The sequence below is a fragment of the Canis aureus genome, chromosome 1 (genome assembly GCF_053574225.1).
Source record: "Canis aureus isolate CA01 chromosome 1, VMU_Caureus_v.1.0, whole genome shotgun sequence".
NCBI classification, from domain to species: Eukaryota; Metazoa; Chordata; class Mammalia; order Carnivora; family Canidae; genus Canis; species Canis aureus.
Genome location: NC_135611.1, coordinates 5,569,111 through 5,589,136, shown reverse-complemented (window position 1 = coordinate 5,589,136; position 20,026 = coordinate 5,569,111). Strand labels below are relative to the sequence as shown.

Here is a 20,026-nt window from a genome sequence, read left to right as displayed (position 1 = left end):
CACACACACACACACACACACACACACACAGTGATCGCACACGTGCACCTACATACACACGTGTGCACACACATACACATGCATGGAGTGATCACATACACATACACACATACACACAGTGATCCCATGATCACATGCTTAAGCAGAATTCCTTGTCTTTTAAATTCTAAGGGCAGAAGTATCTTTTTTCTTATTTTATATGAATTTTCATTGGGATTTGCTATTTCATGTTTTTAAAATTTAACTTAAATTCTCTGAACATAAACTTTAAAATGGCCCAGGGATCATAATTTCTAATGTGAAAGAAGAAAGCATCAAACAGATAACTGCTTTATTTCAATTTCCAACACCAAGAACAAAACCAGTTAGTTCAAAATAAACAAACAGCAGCAATATTTTGCCACCCCCAGGCAATACTTAGTATGCTGTCCCAAACCAGTGGTTTATTTTTGCTATCTTCAGGTAAAGGACCAGGCTCACGATGAAGTATTCTTCTGTCTCTTTGATCCACACCAGCTCCACGTGCACTTTGCCTTCCGAGTCCACATAGTCAACACAGTAAGTCTGTCCCAAGAAGTTAGGGCCATCAGAGGGCACAGAAGATCTCATGCAAACAGGGGAACTGAGACACCAAAAGGGTTTCCCATATTCGTCCAAAAGAGTTATGTCCATTATAGAACAACTCTACAAAATAAACATAAATATTCATAAGTGAAAGGACAAAAGGGCCAACTGGACCTGATTTACAAGTTTAAGTAATAGATGTATAAATGTATAAATTAAGCCTCGTCATGAAGGTTGAAGTGAAAGAAGAGGGAGGAGAGAAGAGAGAGCAGAATTACACAAGAAGGCAGGGCCCACACCAAGACTGTGAGAGCAAGAAGTGCTGGAAGTCTCAGGAATTGGGCGCTGGGGGGCAACGGGGTCATGAGGGTGGCAGGTTGGCTGCCCCTCCTCACCTCCACCCGTGCCAATAAATGCACGTCCGATACACAAAAGAGCAATAAAACGGGGTTGGGGGGGGCAGCGAGAACAGCACAGGAATGATGGTGATTGTTACATGCCAGTGAAGTGGTGCTAAGAGCCCTCAACTGTCGGTGGTAGTAACTCATAGGGCAGAGAGGGAAGAAGTACTGACACTGAGGAGAATCTGGTATCTGGAGGTGAGGGTGAGGGAGAAGGGGGTGCTAACCTCCTACTCCCTCCCCCACTGCTGCAGAAGAGCAGGGTCTGGGGAGAAGTACCAGCTGCATCTCAAGTGCCACGGGGACCTGAATCAGAGGGAGATGCTGATAGTGATTATTGTTAATGAGCTATAGTTTTAAATTTATTTTCTAATTATGGGAAGACACATGCAACAAAACTTTGCCATTGTAACCATCTTTAAGCATACAGCTTAGGGCATTACGCACATTTACACTGCTGTGTGGCTATCAGCACCACCTACCCCCAGAGCTCTTTTCATCTTGCAAGACCAACACTCTGGAACCTATGAAACGATAACTGCCCCTCCTTGCATCTCCCCAGCCCCTGAGAACCACCATTCTCCTCAATGCCTCTGTAAACTGGTATCTTGTATGGTACCTCATACAAGTGGAATCCTACAGTATTTGACCTTTTGTGTCTGGCTTATTTCACTTAACATAATGCCCTCAAGGTTCACCCATGCTATAGCATGTGCTAGAATCTCCTTCCAGGAGACAACATTCCATGGTATTTGGACACCAAGTTGTGGCTACCCATGCACCTGCCGGGGGACACCTGGGTTTCTTCCATCTTTGGGCTACTGTGAATAATGCTGCTATGAAATGAACATGAGTGTATCACATTAGCTATATTTTTTTAACATGTTCTATTCGTCAGATGCTAATCCAAGCATTTACATCTACTACTTTATTTAATACTCAAGAATTAACTATATTTCTTAAGAAATTATGAAGTAGTATCAAGGCTAAAATCTTGGCTCATTTTTTGCCATGACTTGTGCCCTGTGTTAGTGTTTTATTAATTGGAATATAAAGCTTACTCTTAGATATCAGCATAAAATGAACCTATCAATATCAACCTAATTATAGATACAGGTATTACAGATACCTACATAGAGAAATATATAAAATATTATAGGTGTCAGCATAAACATTGCTTTCAGAGATCTATACACAATCAAATATGGCCAAGAGCACTCACCATTTGGACTAAATGAGTCCTGACTCCAAAAAATGTTTCTCATAGAGAAATTTAAGGAATACAAACATTCCAAAAGTCAAAAACAAACAACCAACCTGAGATGGTCTAGTAAATGAGTGATGTGAAGTGGTTCCCACTTCTGGAGGAGACCTGAGTGAAGACACAGCGAACACGAAACATCCTCAGCCCTGACAGTGGAAAGAGCAGACCACATGAGGTGGGGGCCATCCAGCAGGGCAGCCTGAGGAGCCCAACACTAGACCTTGCTCCCAATGGCTCTCCAGGTCCTGGAACAGTACACATCAGCCCAATGAGAGCCCATTCCACCACACCCTCTGTTTCTAGCAGAGCAGGGACCACAGTTCACAGACCACAGAGGAGGGCTCATGGGGGCTGAGAACAGAGGGACCAAAGCCATTCCCGGGGGCTAAAATGTGTCTCTGTGCTTAGGCAGCAGGAGTCCTTCAGGAATAAACAGCTACCATTATGGCCATTTGATGAAGGAAGCTCCGTGGCTTCCACGTCGATGCCCAGGATAATACATCCAGTCAGCGGTCCTGTGGACCCACACCTTTCTCTACCCCAGTGCTCTTCATTATCTTAACTACTGGTTTAGCAGTCTCTTGGTTTTGTTACTTAAACCTCATCAAAATCCAGCAGCACAGGCACAGTGGCTAGAACCATGAGCAAGGAGGAGACCATGGAGGAGAAGGTGACACCCTGGGCTGCCCCAACATTCCAGAGGGAGGTGGAGAAGGAAATTCAGGAGGAGCAGTCAAGAGGTGTAAGAACTCTTCCACAAGGATGCCACTCGCAAGCCCTGCACTCCTCAGCAAATGGCTTACTCTGGCTGCATTCAGCCCCTCAGCTGCCAGAGAGAGTTGTGTCTGCACAAGGCAGCTCCTTCTCCATCTGGTCCCTTCTCCATAAGAAATCACTTCCATCCTGGGGGCCGGGGCAAGGAGAGAGAAGGAGAGGTATTTTAGACACCCCCCAACCTTCCTCCACTCACCTTCTGCCTTCTTCCTCAAGATAAGTATGTTTCCAACTACCCTTCCCTAAATCGATCTCTTTCAGCACAAAGTTCTAGAAACATGCACACCTATGCAGTAGGCAGAACTCACCTTCCCTAAGGAAGTCTGTCTGTTCTTCTTACCTACCCCTCACTGACCAATGAACTCTGCAAAATCCAAGGGCAAGGAGTGGGGCGTTGGGCTCCTCCCAAGGTGCTTACTCCTGGAATCACCCAGGTCACTGCAGCACCACCAGCAAACCTGCTAGGGCATCTTTCCTGGGGGGAGGGAGGGCACAGCCACCACTGCACACTGAACTGTGACACACCCATCAGCAGACTTCACTTGCATAAAGCACAACCACAGTTATACTAAAATATCTAGCTTGGATTACAACCAATACCAAGCTCCACATAGATTTAGAAGTAATATTAAAATAACACAAAAAAATGCCAAGGAAGGCATGAAAGGACGAAGCACTAGGAACAGGTATAAGAAAAGCCTTAACAAAGGAAACTCCACCAACCAGCACTTCTGATAGGAATGGAGGGAAGGCAGAGCAGGAGAGTGTTTCATTTTGAATTACACTGAATTCTACTGAAGACTGCAGTGGGGCGACTACCCTGGCTACTCAAAACGAGTTTGTAAAACAGCATGGCAACCAGTTATAGAGCAGCTGGCCTGCGTGGACTCATAACCAACAGCAGCCACTGCAGGCATCTTTAAAATGTATTTGAGATCATAATCTGACTTTTAAAAGGTAAAAAAAATACTGATCAGTTTTTAACGTGATTTTTTAAAAATGTTTAAGGTTGAGTAATCCCCCGTATAAAACGATGAGTTGCTGACGCTGGACTCCAGGCATCAGGCTACAGATACATGTGATTTGAATGGCCTCAGTGGCAGCAAGCGTTAGCTTGACAGCCCTCACACTCCTCTGATGGAAAGAAATCCTCTGGCGACAATACACCAGGAGGACCTCAGCTCCCCACCGGTGAGACCACACACCACATCAAATACCACAGTGCAACGGCAGCTCCTCCACCTGTCATTATCATGATCATTCATAGCACTTCTTTGCTTTCTGGCCTGGACCCAGAATCACTGATGTGGGTGACACTTTCAAACAGACCTGTCCCTGATGGTGTGAACAACAGTGTCAGGAGGCTCTGTCCGGGACACTACTTATACAATCTCCACAACAAACAGGAGATTTAGCTTTTTGGCTTTTAATAGTTATGTATATATAAGAAACTTTTTTTTACCATTTACCCTCATTTATGAAATATTTTTAACTCTAGAGCAATTTCTTAACACATGTTTTAGAGTTTCACTATAGTTACACTGATCAGATGCTTGAGGGAAATTCCTGATCTGTGCAGCAAACAGAAGGGACAGGACATCACTTACCTCCACTTTTTTTCTTGAAAAACTCTGAGGACATCTCAGTCTTAACTACCAAACCCCAAATCATGAACCGCAGGCCCACAGGGGAGGGTCAGCTGTGCAGCCCCGCTCCACCTCCTCCCAAAGCCCAGCTGGGAGAGGGAACTGCAGGGAAAAAGTGTGTGGGAACAGGCAGTTCATGCCTGACTTCAAGGACTCACAGCCCCATTTGCAGATCAAGCCACTCTGTTGGAAATCTGCACACGTGAGTCACGTTGGTCAAGCAACCTATAGAATCACTGCCTGGAGCTCATTCTGAAGCTGCACCTTCAGCTTCTGGTTGCTGTAAAAAATCTGTCCCTGTATTTGCAGCTAAAATGCTATTTAGGATGGTCTGTTACACAGCTTAGTCTACCTGACATAAAGTCCCACCAGAGGCTGTGAGAGCTGGGATAAAGCTTTGTTTCTTTGTAGAATTACTACACTTCCCTCACCCTGCTCTCATCCTGCTCCAAACAACAAAAAAACACAGAACAAATGACATCATTTTTATAATCACATGGACACATTTAAGTCTTTCATATCTGTATTCTACCTTTCTTGGACCTCAAGGTCTACTCTGGCTTTAACATTTTATTTTAGTACATATTTTTATAAGACCCATTGAAAAACACAAGTCTGTGCTCTTAAAGATGTGAAACAATATTCTTATGTATATGATAAAAATAATCTGTACCAAAATTAAAATATTTGTTTACAAATAAATAGAATCAATAAAGCAGTTCATTGTATCAAATAGCAAGTGGCTTAAGAGATAATACTTAATGATAATTAACTGATTTTAACAGTCAATGAAAAAAAAACAGTCAATGATAGCACTGCTCTCAATCTCAATCATCATTGGTAACTATTCTCACAAGGTGTCTGTACTTGTATGGTGGAATAAAGTTACTCAAGATAGATCTCACGGGCTCACCAGGAATACGTAAATCCTGATGGAGAACAAAATAAAGATGGAGAACAAGGAGAACCCCAGCATCCATGGGCATAAGATCCCAGAAGAAAACAGAACTGTTTCAAGGACTCTCACCCTCCTCTACCTCTTCTTCCCTCTGTCCCTGCCAACTCCCAAACACTAAATAAACTCTCCCATCCATGGGGATAATTTTTGGTGAGGTACAAACTGATATAACTGTTCAAGGAAGGGTTTCAAGGAAATATCTGTATCCTGGTATAAGAGCAATTAAGATGTTGAGTAACTGCTACTTGTTTGGTTCAACCTAGAGCTCTACTTCTTCTCCACAACACAGACAGAGGGGCTTCATGGGAGGGCAGAGGCGCAGAAATGCTGCTGCATGCTACCCACTGCTCCTGCTCCCCCACACTCAACAAAAAACAGAAGGTACTCAACAAGTACCTGTTGAATGAATCAATCAGCTGTCACCAGCTAAGAGAATATGCACATATCTTCAGACATGAGAACAGTAAAACTAGGACTCTAAAAGCAGTGTCAGAAATATACATTGACAACCCAGGGCAATTTACACGTTTAATGCAATCCCTATCAAAATACCATGGACTTTCTTCAGAGAGTTAGAACAAACTATTTTAAGATTTGTGTGGAATCAGAAAAGACCCCGAATAGCCAGGGGAATTTTAAAAAAAGAAAACCATAGCTGGGGGCATCACAATGCCAGATTTCAGGTTGTACTACATAGCTGTGGTCATCAAGACAGTGTGGCACTGGCACAAAAACAGACACATAGATCAATGGAACAGAATAGAGAATCCAGAAGTGGACCCTCAACTTTATGGTCAACTAATATTCTATAAAAGAGGAAAGACTATCCACTGGAAGAAAGACAGTCTCTTCAATAAATGGTGCTGGGAAAACTGGACATCCACATGCAGAAGAATGAAACTAGACCACTCTCTTTCACCATACACAAAGATAAACTCAAAGTGGATGAAAGATCTAAATGTGAGACAAGATTCCATCAAAATCCTAGAGGAGAACACAGGCAACACCCTTTTTGAGCTCAGCCACAGTAACTTCTTGCAAGATACATCCACGAAGGCAAAAGAAACAAAAGCAAAAATGAACTATTGGGACTTTATCAAGATAAGAAGCCTTTGCACAGCAAAGAATACAGTCAACAAAACTAAAAGGCAACCTACAGAATGGGAGAAGATATTTGCAAATGACATATCAGATAAAGGGCTAGATTCCAAGATCTATAAAGAAATTATTCAACTCAACACCAAAGAAACAAACAATCCAATCATGAAATGGGCAAAAGACATGAACAGAAATCTCACAGAGGAAGACATAGACATGGCCAACAAGCACATGAGAAAATGCTCCACATCACTTGCCATCAGGGAAATACAAATCAAAACCACAATGAGATACCACCTCACACCAGTGAGAATGGGGAAAATAAACAAGGCAGGAAACCACAAATATTGGAGAGGATGCGGAGAAAGGGGAACCCTCTTACACTGTTGATGGGAATGTGAACTGGTGCAGCCACTCTGGAAAACTGTGTGGAGGTTCCTCAAAGAGTTAAAAATAGACCTGCCCTACGACCCAGCAATTGCACTGCTGGGGATTTACCCCAAAGATACAGATGCAATGAAACGCTGGGACACCTGCACCCCGATGTTTATAGCAGCAATGTCCACAATAGCCAAACTGTGGAAGGAGCCTCGGTGTCCATCGAAAGATGAATGGGTAAAGAGATGTGGTCTATGTATACAATGGAATATTACTCAGCCATTAGAAATGACAAATACCCACCATTTGCTTCAACATGGATGGAACTGGAGGGTATTATGCTGAATGAAATAAGTCAATCGGAGAAGGACAGACATTGTATGGTCTCATTCATTTGGGGAATATAGATAATAGTGAAAGGGAATAGAAGGGAAGGGAGAAGAAATGGGTAGGAAATATCAGAAAGGAAGACAGAACATGAAGACTCCTAACTCTGGGAAATGAACTAGGGGTGGTGAAGGGGAGGAGGGTAGGGGGTGGGGGTGAATGAGTGACGGGCACTGAGGGGGGCACTTGACAGGATGAGCACTGAGTGTTATTCTGTAGGCAAATTGAACACCAATAAAAAATAAATTTATTATTAAAGAAAAAAGAAATATACATTGACAGAAATCAGGTTACATAAGAAAATGAAACAACAAATTACCTTTATGCAGCCATTGAAAACATCAGTTCTCCAAGAAAGGCCAACTTTTCCAATAAGAGGTAGGTGTTCTGTGTTATTTTTAAAACGTATAACAACAAGCTTCACATATCCATTTTCAATGGATCCTGAAAAGATTTAAGATTTTTAAAATTATGATCCTGAAAAGATTTTAAGATTTTTGAAATTATGATATGCGAATGCAGGACAAGTCAAGAGTCCTTAGACTTGCTGCTTCCTAGAGAATGCCTCATATGGCCAAGTCCTGGATGCAGGCATCTGGCTTGAGGCTGGTAGCATAGCTGTTCTCCAGAGACAGAGAAACAAGTGCATATCCTGGAAACATGATCTCAAAAGTGAGGGGGGGGGGGATGCCTGGGGTGAACCTGGAGGTTACATGTAACTGATGGAGGCCAATGTTGCTAAGGAGGCTAAAGTTCTTCTGATTTGATTAAGCTAACAGCAATCATGGTACGGAGCCTCTAAGAGAGCAGATGCCAGAGTGGCCCAGACATTAAACAGAAGGGAACAAGGAGGGCAATGTTCATAGGAATGAGGAGTTTGAGAGCAGGGGAGTATGGAAGAGACAAGAAGCCCCGCACACACATCTTTCACACGCTTACTAGTAGGCAGAAATCCATGCCCATGCTACCAACAGCATGAGACCAGAGGCCTCGCCCCTCCTCTGATTAGCTAACCATGGACCATCCCAACCCAGGCACACAAATCCACTTTCCAAGGCCCTTACGCATGGAGAGCCTATGCATGTACTGCCGAGCTTCCTGTGATGATGAGCTTCACACATTTACCCTGAAACATGACCACCATGCAGGACAACATAAGAGCTCCTCCATTTGGATGTAAGCTCTCTTCAGAGAGAGACACCTCAACAAAGGTAAGAGGTGAGTCACGCAGGGGAAAGAAGAAGGGGACAGAAAAAGGTTCCTTGACCTTAGGTGAGTGATTTCAAGGGACAAAGTAAAGCCAAAGCCCTACCCTAAGAATTCTACACAGTGTCATCTGAAGCACAGTCTCGGGCCACTTTGCCAGCAGCCTCTTCTGGGACACGGTAATGAGCCCCTTGGAGCTTTCCAGCCCCACAGGAGGGCACTGTGAGGCCTTCAGTACCAAGGACAGGGACAGCCCACAGGTCCCCTTCTGCTGAGTAATTAGCAACAACAGTGCAGCTTCTCTCCCCCTCTCCCCTGCTGCAGGAATGAATGCCAAAAGACACTGACCCTTCCCAGGCAACAGCTCCACTGTCACCTCTGCAGGGCTCAACGGAAGCACGGAGGAAATGTGTGAAAAGCCAAGCCTCAGAGGAGACACAGTAATGACATTCTGAATGGACCAGATGTGGCTCTGCTCTGCTCTATATTACTGCACAGCCATGTGCAAAATCAAGAGAGACCTCCAACCGGCTAGCATGTGTGCTGGCAGCCAGACGATGCCATACAGAAAACCACGAGTTCATTTTCCATGTGGCTTGTCCTCAGGACACTGCAGAAAATGGACCCCAAAGTACAACAGCCAATAACATCTCAATGGCAATTGTCTAAGCTAATAAACATGAAATCTCTGTGGAAGCAAAAAGACTATTGTTATTTTATTACCAAATATTCTCCCACTTTAGAACAACTTTAACATTTGCAGTATCTTGAAAGGTCAGAACTCCTTCTGCTTGTATCTCTAAGAGAAAAAGGCTATTTAAGCTTACCCTACATTTAAACAATCTGCACATATGTTCTATGTTAAATATATAAAATAGGCAATATTCTTGAGTACTTACTGTACACCAACCATTGTGTTAAGCACTTTATAGTAGCTTAAAAGACTAGAATATCTTAAAATCCTACTATAAATTAGGTATTATAGTTTTCTGAATTCACAGATGAGAGAAATATACAGAGAGATTAAGAGTACCTCACCCAAGGTCATGCCACTGGTAAGTGACAGAGACATGATTTAAACAGTATGTGTCTATTATAATAGATTAATATAATATAGAATTATATAATAAATTAAAATACAAAAGGAGGAAACATAATTACTTATTTGCTTAAATACTAAAAATTTATAATAATAAATATATATTATATAGTATGTAATATTTTAAATTCTCATAAAGTTCTGCTTTCATATTACTGTCAATAGAGAAAAAAATCTATAAATCAGCAGACAATATATGCTGGAGAATCATTTATGGCTCCCCCAAATTTGTGTCAATTCCTCCATTGTGAGTCTCATGCTTACTCACCTCCCCTCCTCAACCTTCCTAGAACTAAGTCATAAGTGGCCTGGGTTCCTTCACTTGAGCTAATATACCCCTACTGAGTTCCTCCGTTGCTTAAACCAGTCAGAATAAATTCTGGTAACTCCAGCTCTAACCTACAAAGCATAAGGCCATCCCCAAAATGCAGAGAAATTAAATTCAAGGCTCACTGCCCTTGGCTTCCAGTGACATTCACTTACAAGCATGGCTTTTAGTCATGATAGGCTTCATTCCAAACCCTGCCCAGCCATTTACTAGCTGTTTAACCACATTCAAGCTCTAAGCTAAGTGAAATAAGAACACGAATAGAAAGTATTTTATAAGGCTTTGTGAAGATTAATGGAACTAATAATATATATTAACATTACAGTGTAGATTATTATATCTCCCAGGCTAAATATGCTAAGCACCTTACATGCATTATGTCAATATTATTCCTCTATCTAAAGAGCCAAGCCTACTGCCAAGCAGAAGGTGGATATGTACCATGTACATGGATTACAAGACTCAATAATTATAAATGCATCTATTTACCCAAATGATCTACAGATTTAATGTAATTGTAATCATAAACCCAGCAGGAATTTAATAATTTATAAAGAATCAATACAGAAAAATAAGTAAATAATAAAATCTGACAATCTGATTCTAAAATTCAAATGGAAATAGGACCTAAAAGAGCCATACAATCTTAAGAAGAAAAAAAGTTGACTTCAAGACTTACCGTAGAGGTACAGCAATCAAGACAGCGTGTCATCACTCTAAGACATACAGATAGATCAACAGAACAGAATAGACGGATCTAAATACCTACCAACACTTTTACAAACAATTGACTTTTGACAACGACATCAAAATAATTCAATGAGAAACAAAGTCTTTTCACAAAAAAACCTTACTATCCATATGGAAAAACAGAATGAACTTCAGCCCTTACCTTACACTTAACACAAAAATTAATTAGGGATGGATCATAGACCTAAATGTAAGGGTTAAAACCATCATACAATCAGAAGAAAGAACATCTCTATAACTTGGAATAGGAAAAGTTTTTAAACCCCCCCACCAAAAAAAGTACGAAATAAAAAAACTAATAAATTAGATTTTATCAAAATGAGCAACTCCTAATCATGAAAAGATACTATTAAGAGGCAAGAATATACAATGGGGAAAGGATGATCTCTTCAATGAATAGTGTTGGGAACATGGGACAGCCACACAGAAAAAAAAAAAAGAAATTGGCCCACTATCTTACACCATACACAAAAATTAACTTGAAATGGATTAAGACTTGAATGTAAGACCAGAAGCCATAAAAATCCTAGAAAAAAAAAAAATAAACTCCTTGACTTATACATTTTTGGATCTGTCTCCAAAAGCAATACATTTTTGGATCTGTCTCCAAAAGCAAAGTTAACAAAAGCAAAAGTAAATAAATGGGACTATGTCAAACTAAAAAGCTTCTGCACAGCAAAGGAAACCATCAACAAAGTGAAAAGATAACCTACTGAATGCAAGAAAATATCTGCAAATAATATAGTCAATAAGGGATTGATATATAAAATATATAAAGAATCCATAAAACTCAGTATCAAAAGAAAATCCAATTAAAAAGGGACAGAGAATCTAAATAGACCTCTTCCCAAAGAAGACATAGAGATGGCCAACAGACACATGTAAAGATGCTTGACATAAATCATCATAAGAGAATGTAAATCAAAACCAACTGAGATATCTCCTCACTCCTGTCAGAATGGCTATTATTGAAAAGCAAAATAGGAAATAACAAGTATTAGTGAGGATGTGGAGAAAAGGGAGCCCTCACTGTCGGTGATAATTAACTGCACTAATTTATACTTTCCACTATGGAAAACAGTATAGATGTTCCTCAAAAATCCTTTTTAAAAACTACTATATGATCCAGCAATTCCACTACTGGGTATTTGTCCAAAGGAAATATAATCACTATGTCAAAAAAACCTCTGCATCTTCATGTTCACTGCCGTACTATTTACAATAGTCAGGGCATGGAAACAACCCAAGTGTCCATCAATGGATGAATGGAAAAATATGTAATACACATGTAAAAAATCATATCAAAAAATATGTAACACACATACAAACACACTAAAGGAATATTATTCAGCTACAAAAAAGGAAATCCTTCATTTGCAACAACATGGATAGACCTAAAGGACATTATGTTAAGTGAGCTAATCCAGACACAGAAAGTAATATAATGTTATACATCAATTATACTTCAATTAAAAAATGTTTTAAAAATACCATTAAGGAAATTAATAAGCCAGCCACAGATTGGGATGAGATATTTTGTAGAACATTTATCTATCAAAGGACTAGTATTCAGAATACATAAAGAATTCCTATAATTCAGGAACAGATAAGTCATTATTTTTAAAAGTTGAAAGGATTAGTAGACACTTCAAAAAGAAGATATGAAAATGGCCAAGAGGCACATGAAAAGGCGCTCACCACTACTGGCCATTAGGGAGATGCAAATCAAAGCCTTGATGATCGATCCTACTCCCACATGTCAGAACAACTAAAATTTAAAAGACTAATAACATCAAACGTCGACTGGGATATAAAGCAACCAGAACACTCATACAACACTGGTGGGAGTAGAAAATGTACAAACAATCTAAAAAAATATTTTGGCCATTTCTTATACATAGAATTTTCTTATACATAAAAATGATAATTTTTAATACATAAACCTCCTACAAAACCGATTCCAGTACTAGGTATTTTGCCAAGAGAAATAAAAAAACTTATGTCCACAAAAAAAAGACTTTCACAAGAGTTCTGTAATAGCCTTATTCATAAGTGCCCCAAACAGGAAACAACACAAATTCCCTGTCCATCAATAGGAAAACAGGTAAGCAAATTGTGGCATATTCATTCAGTGAAATAGTACTCATCAATAAATAGGAATGACTAGCAATACTTGCAACAGTATAAATGAAACTCAAGGCATTTCGCTGAAAGAATCTGGACACAAAAGAGTACATCCTGTACTGATATAAAGTTGTAGAACAAGCAAAACTAATCTATGGTGAAAAAAATCAGAAAATTATATGTGGGAGTTCTTGTATTATTTTTGTAATTTTTTTCTACATTGGAAATTACATCAAAATAAAATGTTACTAAAAAAGTAACATTCAATAGATGTTAGCTGTTAGCAGCTATATCAACCTTCCTCTGAAGACCCCCTTCTGCTTATTACAACTAGCTGCTCTTTTCCTATCCAACCCATAACCCTGGAAATGTGCAAATCTGTGTCCTCAGATCATTTTCCTCTTCCCTGAGGGAATTTAGTCCCTCAAAACTTCAACATTCACCTCTATGGCTAATAGCACCTTCCAGCCTACGCTAATCTCTTCCTTTTCTAACCCTTGCTAACATTAATGTTCTAACACCTGAACATTTAATTATACTGGATTGTTTCTGCATATTCAACGTTTCCTAAAATAATCTACAGTCTTTAGGAAAAAAGGTCATGTCTTCTACGGCATGATTAATGGCACTACTAATAACATTCCTCATTTCTTAGCTATGATTAGAATTCTTTTTTTTTTTTTTGGCCCCATAAATAGAACCCAGAAAAGGCAGGAAGTAAAAGAAGGTTCAGAGAGAGGACTACTGACTGGGTTGACTGAATGATTTTCCCAAGGCAGACAGGAAAGGGGCTTACATCACAGTAGTGCTGTCTGAGGCAGGAAAGGCAACAGGAGCCCACTGCACACATCACCCTGAAGAGCAGGCACTAAGTAAGGTGGGGCCCAAAAGCACCACCTGAGAGACTGCCGGAGGAACAAGAACACGTGAACACAGTGACACACCAGTGACACAGACATGTGGATGGGACATCAGTATGCAATTCTCAGGTGAGAGTGTGTAAGAAGAAAGAAGACCCTACAAACTCAAAAATATTTGCCACCAAGTATTAACAGTTTAAAGCTGCAGAGACACCAACACTATAAAGGAATAACTAAGAACAAGACAGAAAGTCATCAGACTCTAATGATCAAATTGAATAGGCTCTCAGACAAGAAAACCTTGAGTACTTCCCCCTCTTTCCTTGTTCAGCATCTTATATTAGATAAGGTAAACACAGAGCTTCTCTCTTTTTCTCAGTTGATTATTTTCAGATACTTCCATTGCTTTCCAAACCCCTGATACACATGAAATTTAAGTAGCTAAGAATAGACACAGATCATGGACTATGAAAAGAGAGGTCATCTCTGAATGTGAGGAGGATCAGAACTTTCTCCCTGGTTTCATTCGTTGTACTGGCAGCATGAGTGAAATGAACTGGAGCTGTGTTGGAAGGATACTGGAAAAGGAGAACTTTCAAATCTGTAGGACAACATCCCTCCCAAATCCTGAACTGATGAGTGTGGCAACATCAGTAAAATCCCCTAAGTCTTTGAGCCACAGACCCTCCACTTCTCTCAACCAGCAAGAACCCTAACAGGCTACATTTGCTGCTGGTACTGTTCCTGGTACTGCTGACAATAAACTTGATTTTCAACAGGATAAAGTGTGTACCTAGACTCTTAAAAAGCTCAGTGCTCATTAATTCAATAGTATTTCAAAATAGCTTTTCCTATTGATGTAAAAATTCAGATGTATTTTTCACAAGACCCGATTTTATCTTCCATGCCGGGGGGCCAATTTCCTAACAGTCCAGTCAATCTGAGTATGCATCATTTTTTCCAGGCTAGTCTTTCCAGAGATGTTTATGGGAGTCTTTCCAGAGATGTTTATGGGGAAGGTATATGGATATTTGTTTTGGACTCTCCAACACCTGTTCTGCTTCTCTCACAAAGCATGTTCTGATATTCCTCTGAGACACATACCCACATCAGTCCCCATACTTTAGATGATAGCAGCCAGGCTCAGATATGGAGCATCCCATCCTCCTGACACATGACTAAGGCAGGATGAGTTTTTGAGCCAACAAGAGCCAAGGAGATGCAATGAGACTCTTGGGGAGGGGGTGTTTAAGGGAGGATCTTAGACTTGGACATGAGATCTAGGGCTAGCCAGAGCTGCCTTCAAAGGAGGAAGTATAACTCAGAATACAGTGAAGCAGGAAGAATCAGAATGGGAGAGACGAAGAGGGACAGGGTGTCCAGATATATCCAGCCCCACTGACAGGCAACAAGCCCTTGCGTCAAACTGTTTGAAATAAAACCTCTCCCTGGATTTTTCTACACGAATCCTTTTTGCTAAGCCAGTTTTAGGTTAGGTTTTCCATAGCTTTCAACCAATTTTTTCTGATCTGTATGGAAGTGTTTTTTCCTTTTAAAATAATTTTTGAATCAAAAAACATGAATTGAAAAAAAGATGATGGGAAAACAGATTTGAGATGATGCTAAGAGACAAATGGCTAAATACAGGTTCCAGAGGAGGTAGGAGCAGATATATTTAGGAATAGAAATTGAGATATACTCTTTGGAAAGAAGTGGGACATTTTTTTCCCTAAAGAAAAAAAAAAAACAAAAAACAAGAATACAAAGAGACTATAATATAGTGACAATGTGATGGCAGATGAGAGAGGACGATCAGGAAGCAAAGGGGTGACAGTTTTTCTTAGCACAGCAGGTAGTGAGCCCAAGCACAAGGAACAGAGCAGGAAGATGACTGTGATCATATCCAAACAACCCTCACATGAAATACAAAGGGAACTTAAAGAGGGCTAATTAAAAGACTTCTGAGTAGCAACCAGGGGTGAGTCAACACTGGACGGCACCAACAGACACATACTTGTGATTTTCCCCAAGGACCCAGGGAGCATTAGAGTCAGGGAAGCAACATCAAGGTGAGTGGTGTTTTAGTTACTGACGCAGGGAAACCACAGGGCCACAAGGAAAGGTAGCCCGCCCAGACCATGTGCCCCGAAAATGATGCCAGAAAGGTAACAAAGAATGGGAAGAAATAAGAAGAAACCCAAAGAGGTGTGTAGAAGGCACAGGAACCACAGATGGTAACATGCTGGTGACCCCAGAGGTGGCCCTAAGTTCAATGTCCTGACAAGCTCAGGTTCTAACCACTAACTCCACCCTGGGGGAAAAAAATGAGAAAACCCATTTCTTACATTTCTTATTAGACGTAACTGCCTCCAGCTGCTTGTTTTAAGATTCTATTTTCACAATTGCCTTAATAAAAATCTATGAAAAAAGCTAAATGTATTATTTAAACAATATCCTTGAAAGTGAAAATATAAACAAAGACTTCATACCCTTCCTTTTAAATGATTTTTAAAATGCAAATCACCAGAAAGACAAAACTACAACTCTGAAGTCAAAAGTCACACAGAAGCCAGAGTCCAGACCAGCAGATGAAGAGAAGCTGCAGGGAGGCCTCGGGAGCCTGAGGCAGCTCCTCACACAAGCTGTGTCTCTGCAGGGCCCACTTCAGGGGCGCAGCCTGGGCTCTGTTGCTGCCATTTTGAAATCCTTGCATTTTTAACAAGGAGCCCTACAGTTTCATTTTGCACATCTGTACCACATCCCACAATCACGTGGCCTTGTTTCCAGGTGGAGTACTGTGCACTCTTGAAGAGCTCTGGCATTAAAAGGTATGGAGATCTGGGTTCTCCTGCTCTGCAAACAGTAATCTATAATGCTGATTTTTCATAATGGGTCACCAGACGGACAGAATAGGAAAAACATACTAACAACCGCTGGAAGATGCTGTGAGGAGTTATCTGTTCTAATTTTCATAGGTAATCACCACTCAGGACTGTACTATTTCTAATGTCTTCCTGTTATGATAAATGCTGAGAGAGAATAATCGACCTAGAAACACAGAAAGCAATTAGTATCAACAGAGGAAACAAGTCATTTATTTTTGGAATCACAACTATAAAAATGAGATAACATGCTACCTATGAAAAATATTCGAAACAAACTATTAAAACTTTAAAAGTAGAATTTCTTTAAACAGAGGTCATCTGGGCTTATCAGGTTCTACTGCTGAATAGCTGAAACCCCACTTTTCTGGAGGGAAAAGAAGTTTCTGAAACCCATACCTTCTTTTTCTCCCTTCAACACTTCCTATGTGTCTTACAGAGTTAAGTACAGCACATGTATTATTTAAACAGTATTTTAATGAAGAGCATACTGCAGAAACTCTGTAGGATATAGCCTGAATCTAACAGATCACAGAAACATAATCTCAAAGAATTCACTCACAATGGCACCACAAAAATGAAATATCGGTGACTGGCAGGTCCACACAGAGAACACTACTCCTGAGAGCAGTGACAGAGACTTAAAGGAGAAAGAGCGTCTGAAACTCTAAATAGAAAAGAGATCAATGCCTTCCAAATTAACATATACATTTAATGCAAATCTGATCAAAATCCAAATGAGAGGGACACCTGGGTGGTTCAGCAGCACACCATCTGCCTTCAGCTTGGTGTGATTCCAGGGCCCGGGATCAAGTCCCACATCAGGCTCCCCACAGGAAGCCTACTTCTCCCTCTGCCTATGTCTCTGCCTCTCTGTCTCTCTCCTGAATAAATAAATAAAATCTTAAAAAAAAAAAATCCAAACGAGGTATTTTAAAATCTGGCTGAGTGATTATTAAATACACCTAAAAGAATAACTAGATTAAAATAACAGAGAAAACTTAGGGAAAAATTCATTAGTAAGAAATTTTATATTGGGGGGAGGGACACATAATTTGGTAACAAAATAAGAGAGCACTGAGCTGGCTCAGTCAGAGGAGCATGTGACTCTTCATCTTGGGGTTGTGAGTTCAAGCCCCACACTGGTATACAGATAACTTAAATAAACAAACTTAAAAATATATATACAAGTAAAGCTTGAAATATCTTCTTGCCTGGTACGGAAACAAAAGGGGCATCGATTCTCAACAGAAAGAGTCCTAAGGGGGAAGGGTTTGGGAATCCATAGGCTTTGTACGTTTTATGTTTACATATAACTGAAAACCTCAAAGCAATTCAGAAACAATATACACTAAATTAAACAGCAAAATACAAAATGGAGAAAATATTTTCAATGAATACAACTAGAAGTTGTAGAAACAACAGAACCAATCAAACAAGCACATGGAAATTCAATTAAAGGAGAAATATAAAAACAAGCCTCACGGGCAGCAGCACGGGCCAAGCCTCCTGGAGGTGCCTCTATTACCACCCTGGCCCTCAGACACCTTGGAAGGCAGGCTTTGACGTGGCCACACTTTGCAAGCAAGGACACTGACAGTGTCCACAGCCACGTGCCGGTGAGGGGCGGCAGCGAGGTGGGTCCTGTGACAATGCCCCCACACACAGACTACCCACCACCCACCTCTGCTGTAGTCAAATTAATATTCAAAGACATGCAGATGTGAAACAGTCAGATGTCACTTTCACCTTTCAAATCATCAAACATTTTACAAAATAACACTCATCACAATAGCACTGCAATCATGAAAAACTGAGACCGATGCCTGTTAGGATGAGTGGGTCAATAGATCACGATAAAAAGCAAACAGTGGGAGGCCATATAACTTTTTTTTTCAAGATCAAATTTGCTAAAACAATTCAGTGATATGGGAAATGCCCACCATGTAATGGTAAAGGGAAAAACCAGAGTGTGGCACTGTTCACAAAATGTGGTCCACGGATAGAAATATAGCTGTATATCTGAAAATGGATCAAAATATAAACAAAGGTTGTCCTTGGTAGTTTTTATTTGCTTCTTTATAAACTTCTATATATTCAGAATTTTCAAATTCTATAATAAAAAGACATTAGGTTTTAAATGCATTTTTATAACAACTCAAAAAGTCAAAGGACAGAACGTTAAAAATCCTTTCCCTTTGCTTCTATCACTTTCACTCCCAATCCTGCTAAAAAGGCTACAGTCTGCTGTCCTAGGCAAAACCCCCTTCATTCAGCTTCTGAAAGTTGGTAATAATTAGCTTGATACAAAGATCAAAAAATACATGTTGCCTCATACTTTGCATCGCTGATCATGTCTTTTTTCAAGCTCTATTTACACTTCAAAACTGCAGCTGCACTATCTCCTGCATGCTCCTTCCAGGTTGTGCCACACTCTAACAGAAGCGCTCACAGACCGTGGAATGGAGCAGTTAGCACAGCAGCCCCAGAACAGTCTACTCTCAGGGAGGCCTACTGGTCTAGCTGGCCCGGCACCTGAATTCCCACCTCACCTTTCCTAACTCACACAAGTGGCTCACTGCATCAAACAGCTTGTATCAACCACATGGTGTATGCTCAACATCCTTCCCTCTGAGGGTCTGGGAGGCTGGCAGTGCCAGACAGAGGGTGCCTACGTGACAAGTCACCACTAAGAAATCTGGGCATCGAGTCTTTACACGAACTTAGGCAGACAGACTTTCACGTGTTTTCACAACTCATTCTGGGAGAAAATATGCTCATCCCAGGTGACTGCCCTGCAGAAGGCTTTCCTCTGTCCCTCCCCACATACCTTTTCCCCTTTACCAATTTCATTCTGCAGCCTTTCACTGTAATAAGTCGTAGCCACTAATACTATTATATCCTAAGTCCTGTGAGCTCCTCCCAGTGAGTCACAGAACCTGAGGTTGGTTCCGGGACCCAATGCCAGCAACGCATCCACATTTCCCAAAGAACAGGACACAGATAAACACAGCAGGCACTTCTACAAGCTTAACTCACAGTTTCATTCACAAACCCCTCTTTTGGTATTTGCCTCACTGTTTATCCTTCCCACCCCTTGCCTCTCATAAATCCACGTCAGGTGACAAAAATACTTCTTCTCCTAAACTGCCTTTTAGCTGGATTTTAGTAATAATACACAAAGAAGCAAGTAGCAAGTATGTGCAAGTACAGGGATCATAAATTTTTCTTTGAAGAGAGATAATATGGATCCTTTTTAGAAAACTCTGAATCTAGTCATGACTTGTCAAAGTGGCAGAGCACATAA

At 40.6% G+C, this 20,026-nt stretch overlaps 1 protein-coding gene across 7 annotated transcripts in view; it reads right to left on the bottom strand.

Moving 5' to 3' along the window:
- Positions 1 to 314: 314 nt before the first annotated feature.
- FBXO15 (F-box protein 15) overlaps positions 315 to 20,026 on the bottom strand; it is a 47,274-nt gene continuing 27,562 nt past the window's right edge. For 5 of the 7 annotated variants that reach the window (XM_077881128.1, XM_077881269.1, XM_077881337.1 and 2 more), the window contains 2 exons: positions 7,790 to 7,914; positions 315 to 684 (listed from right to left, as the gene is read on the bottom strand). In XM_077881128.1, the coding sequence (XP_077737254.1) occupies positions 418 to 684; positions 7,790 to 7,914 (392 nt within the window). In that variant the 3' untranslated portion in view covers positions 315 to 417. Of the gene's footprint in view, positions 685 to 2,282; positions 2,376 to 7,789; positions 7,915 to 20,026 lie in introns of those variants that run through there. The other 2 variants (XM_077881504.1, XM_077881584.1) reach the window with 2 other exon arrangements.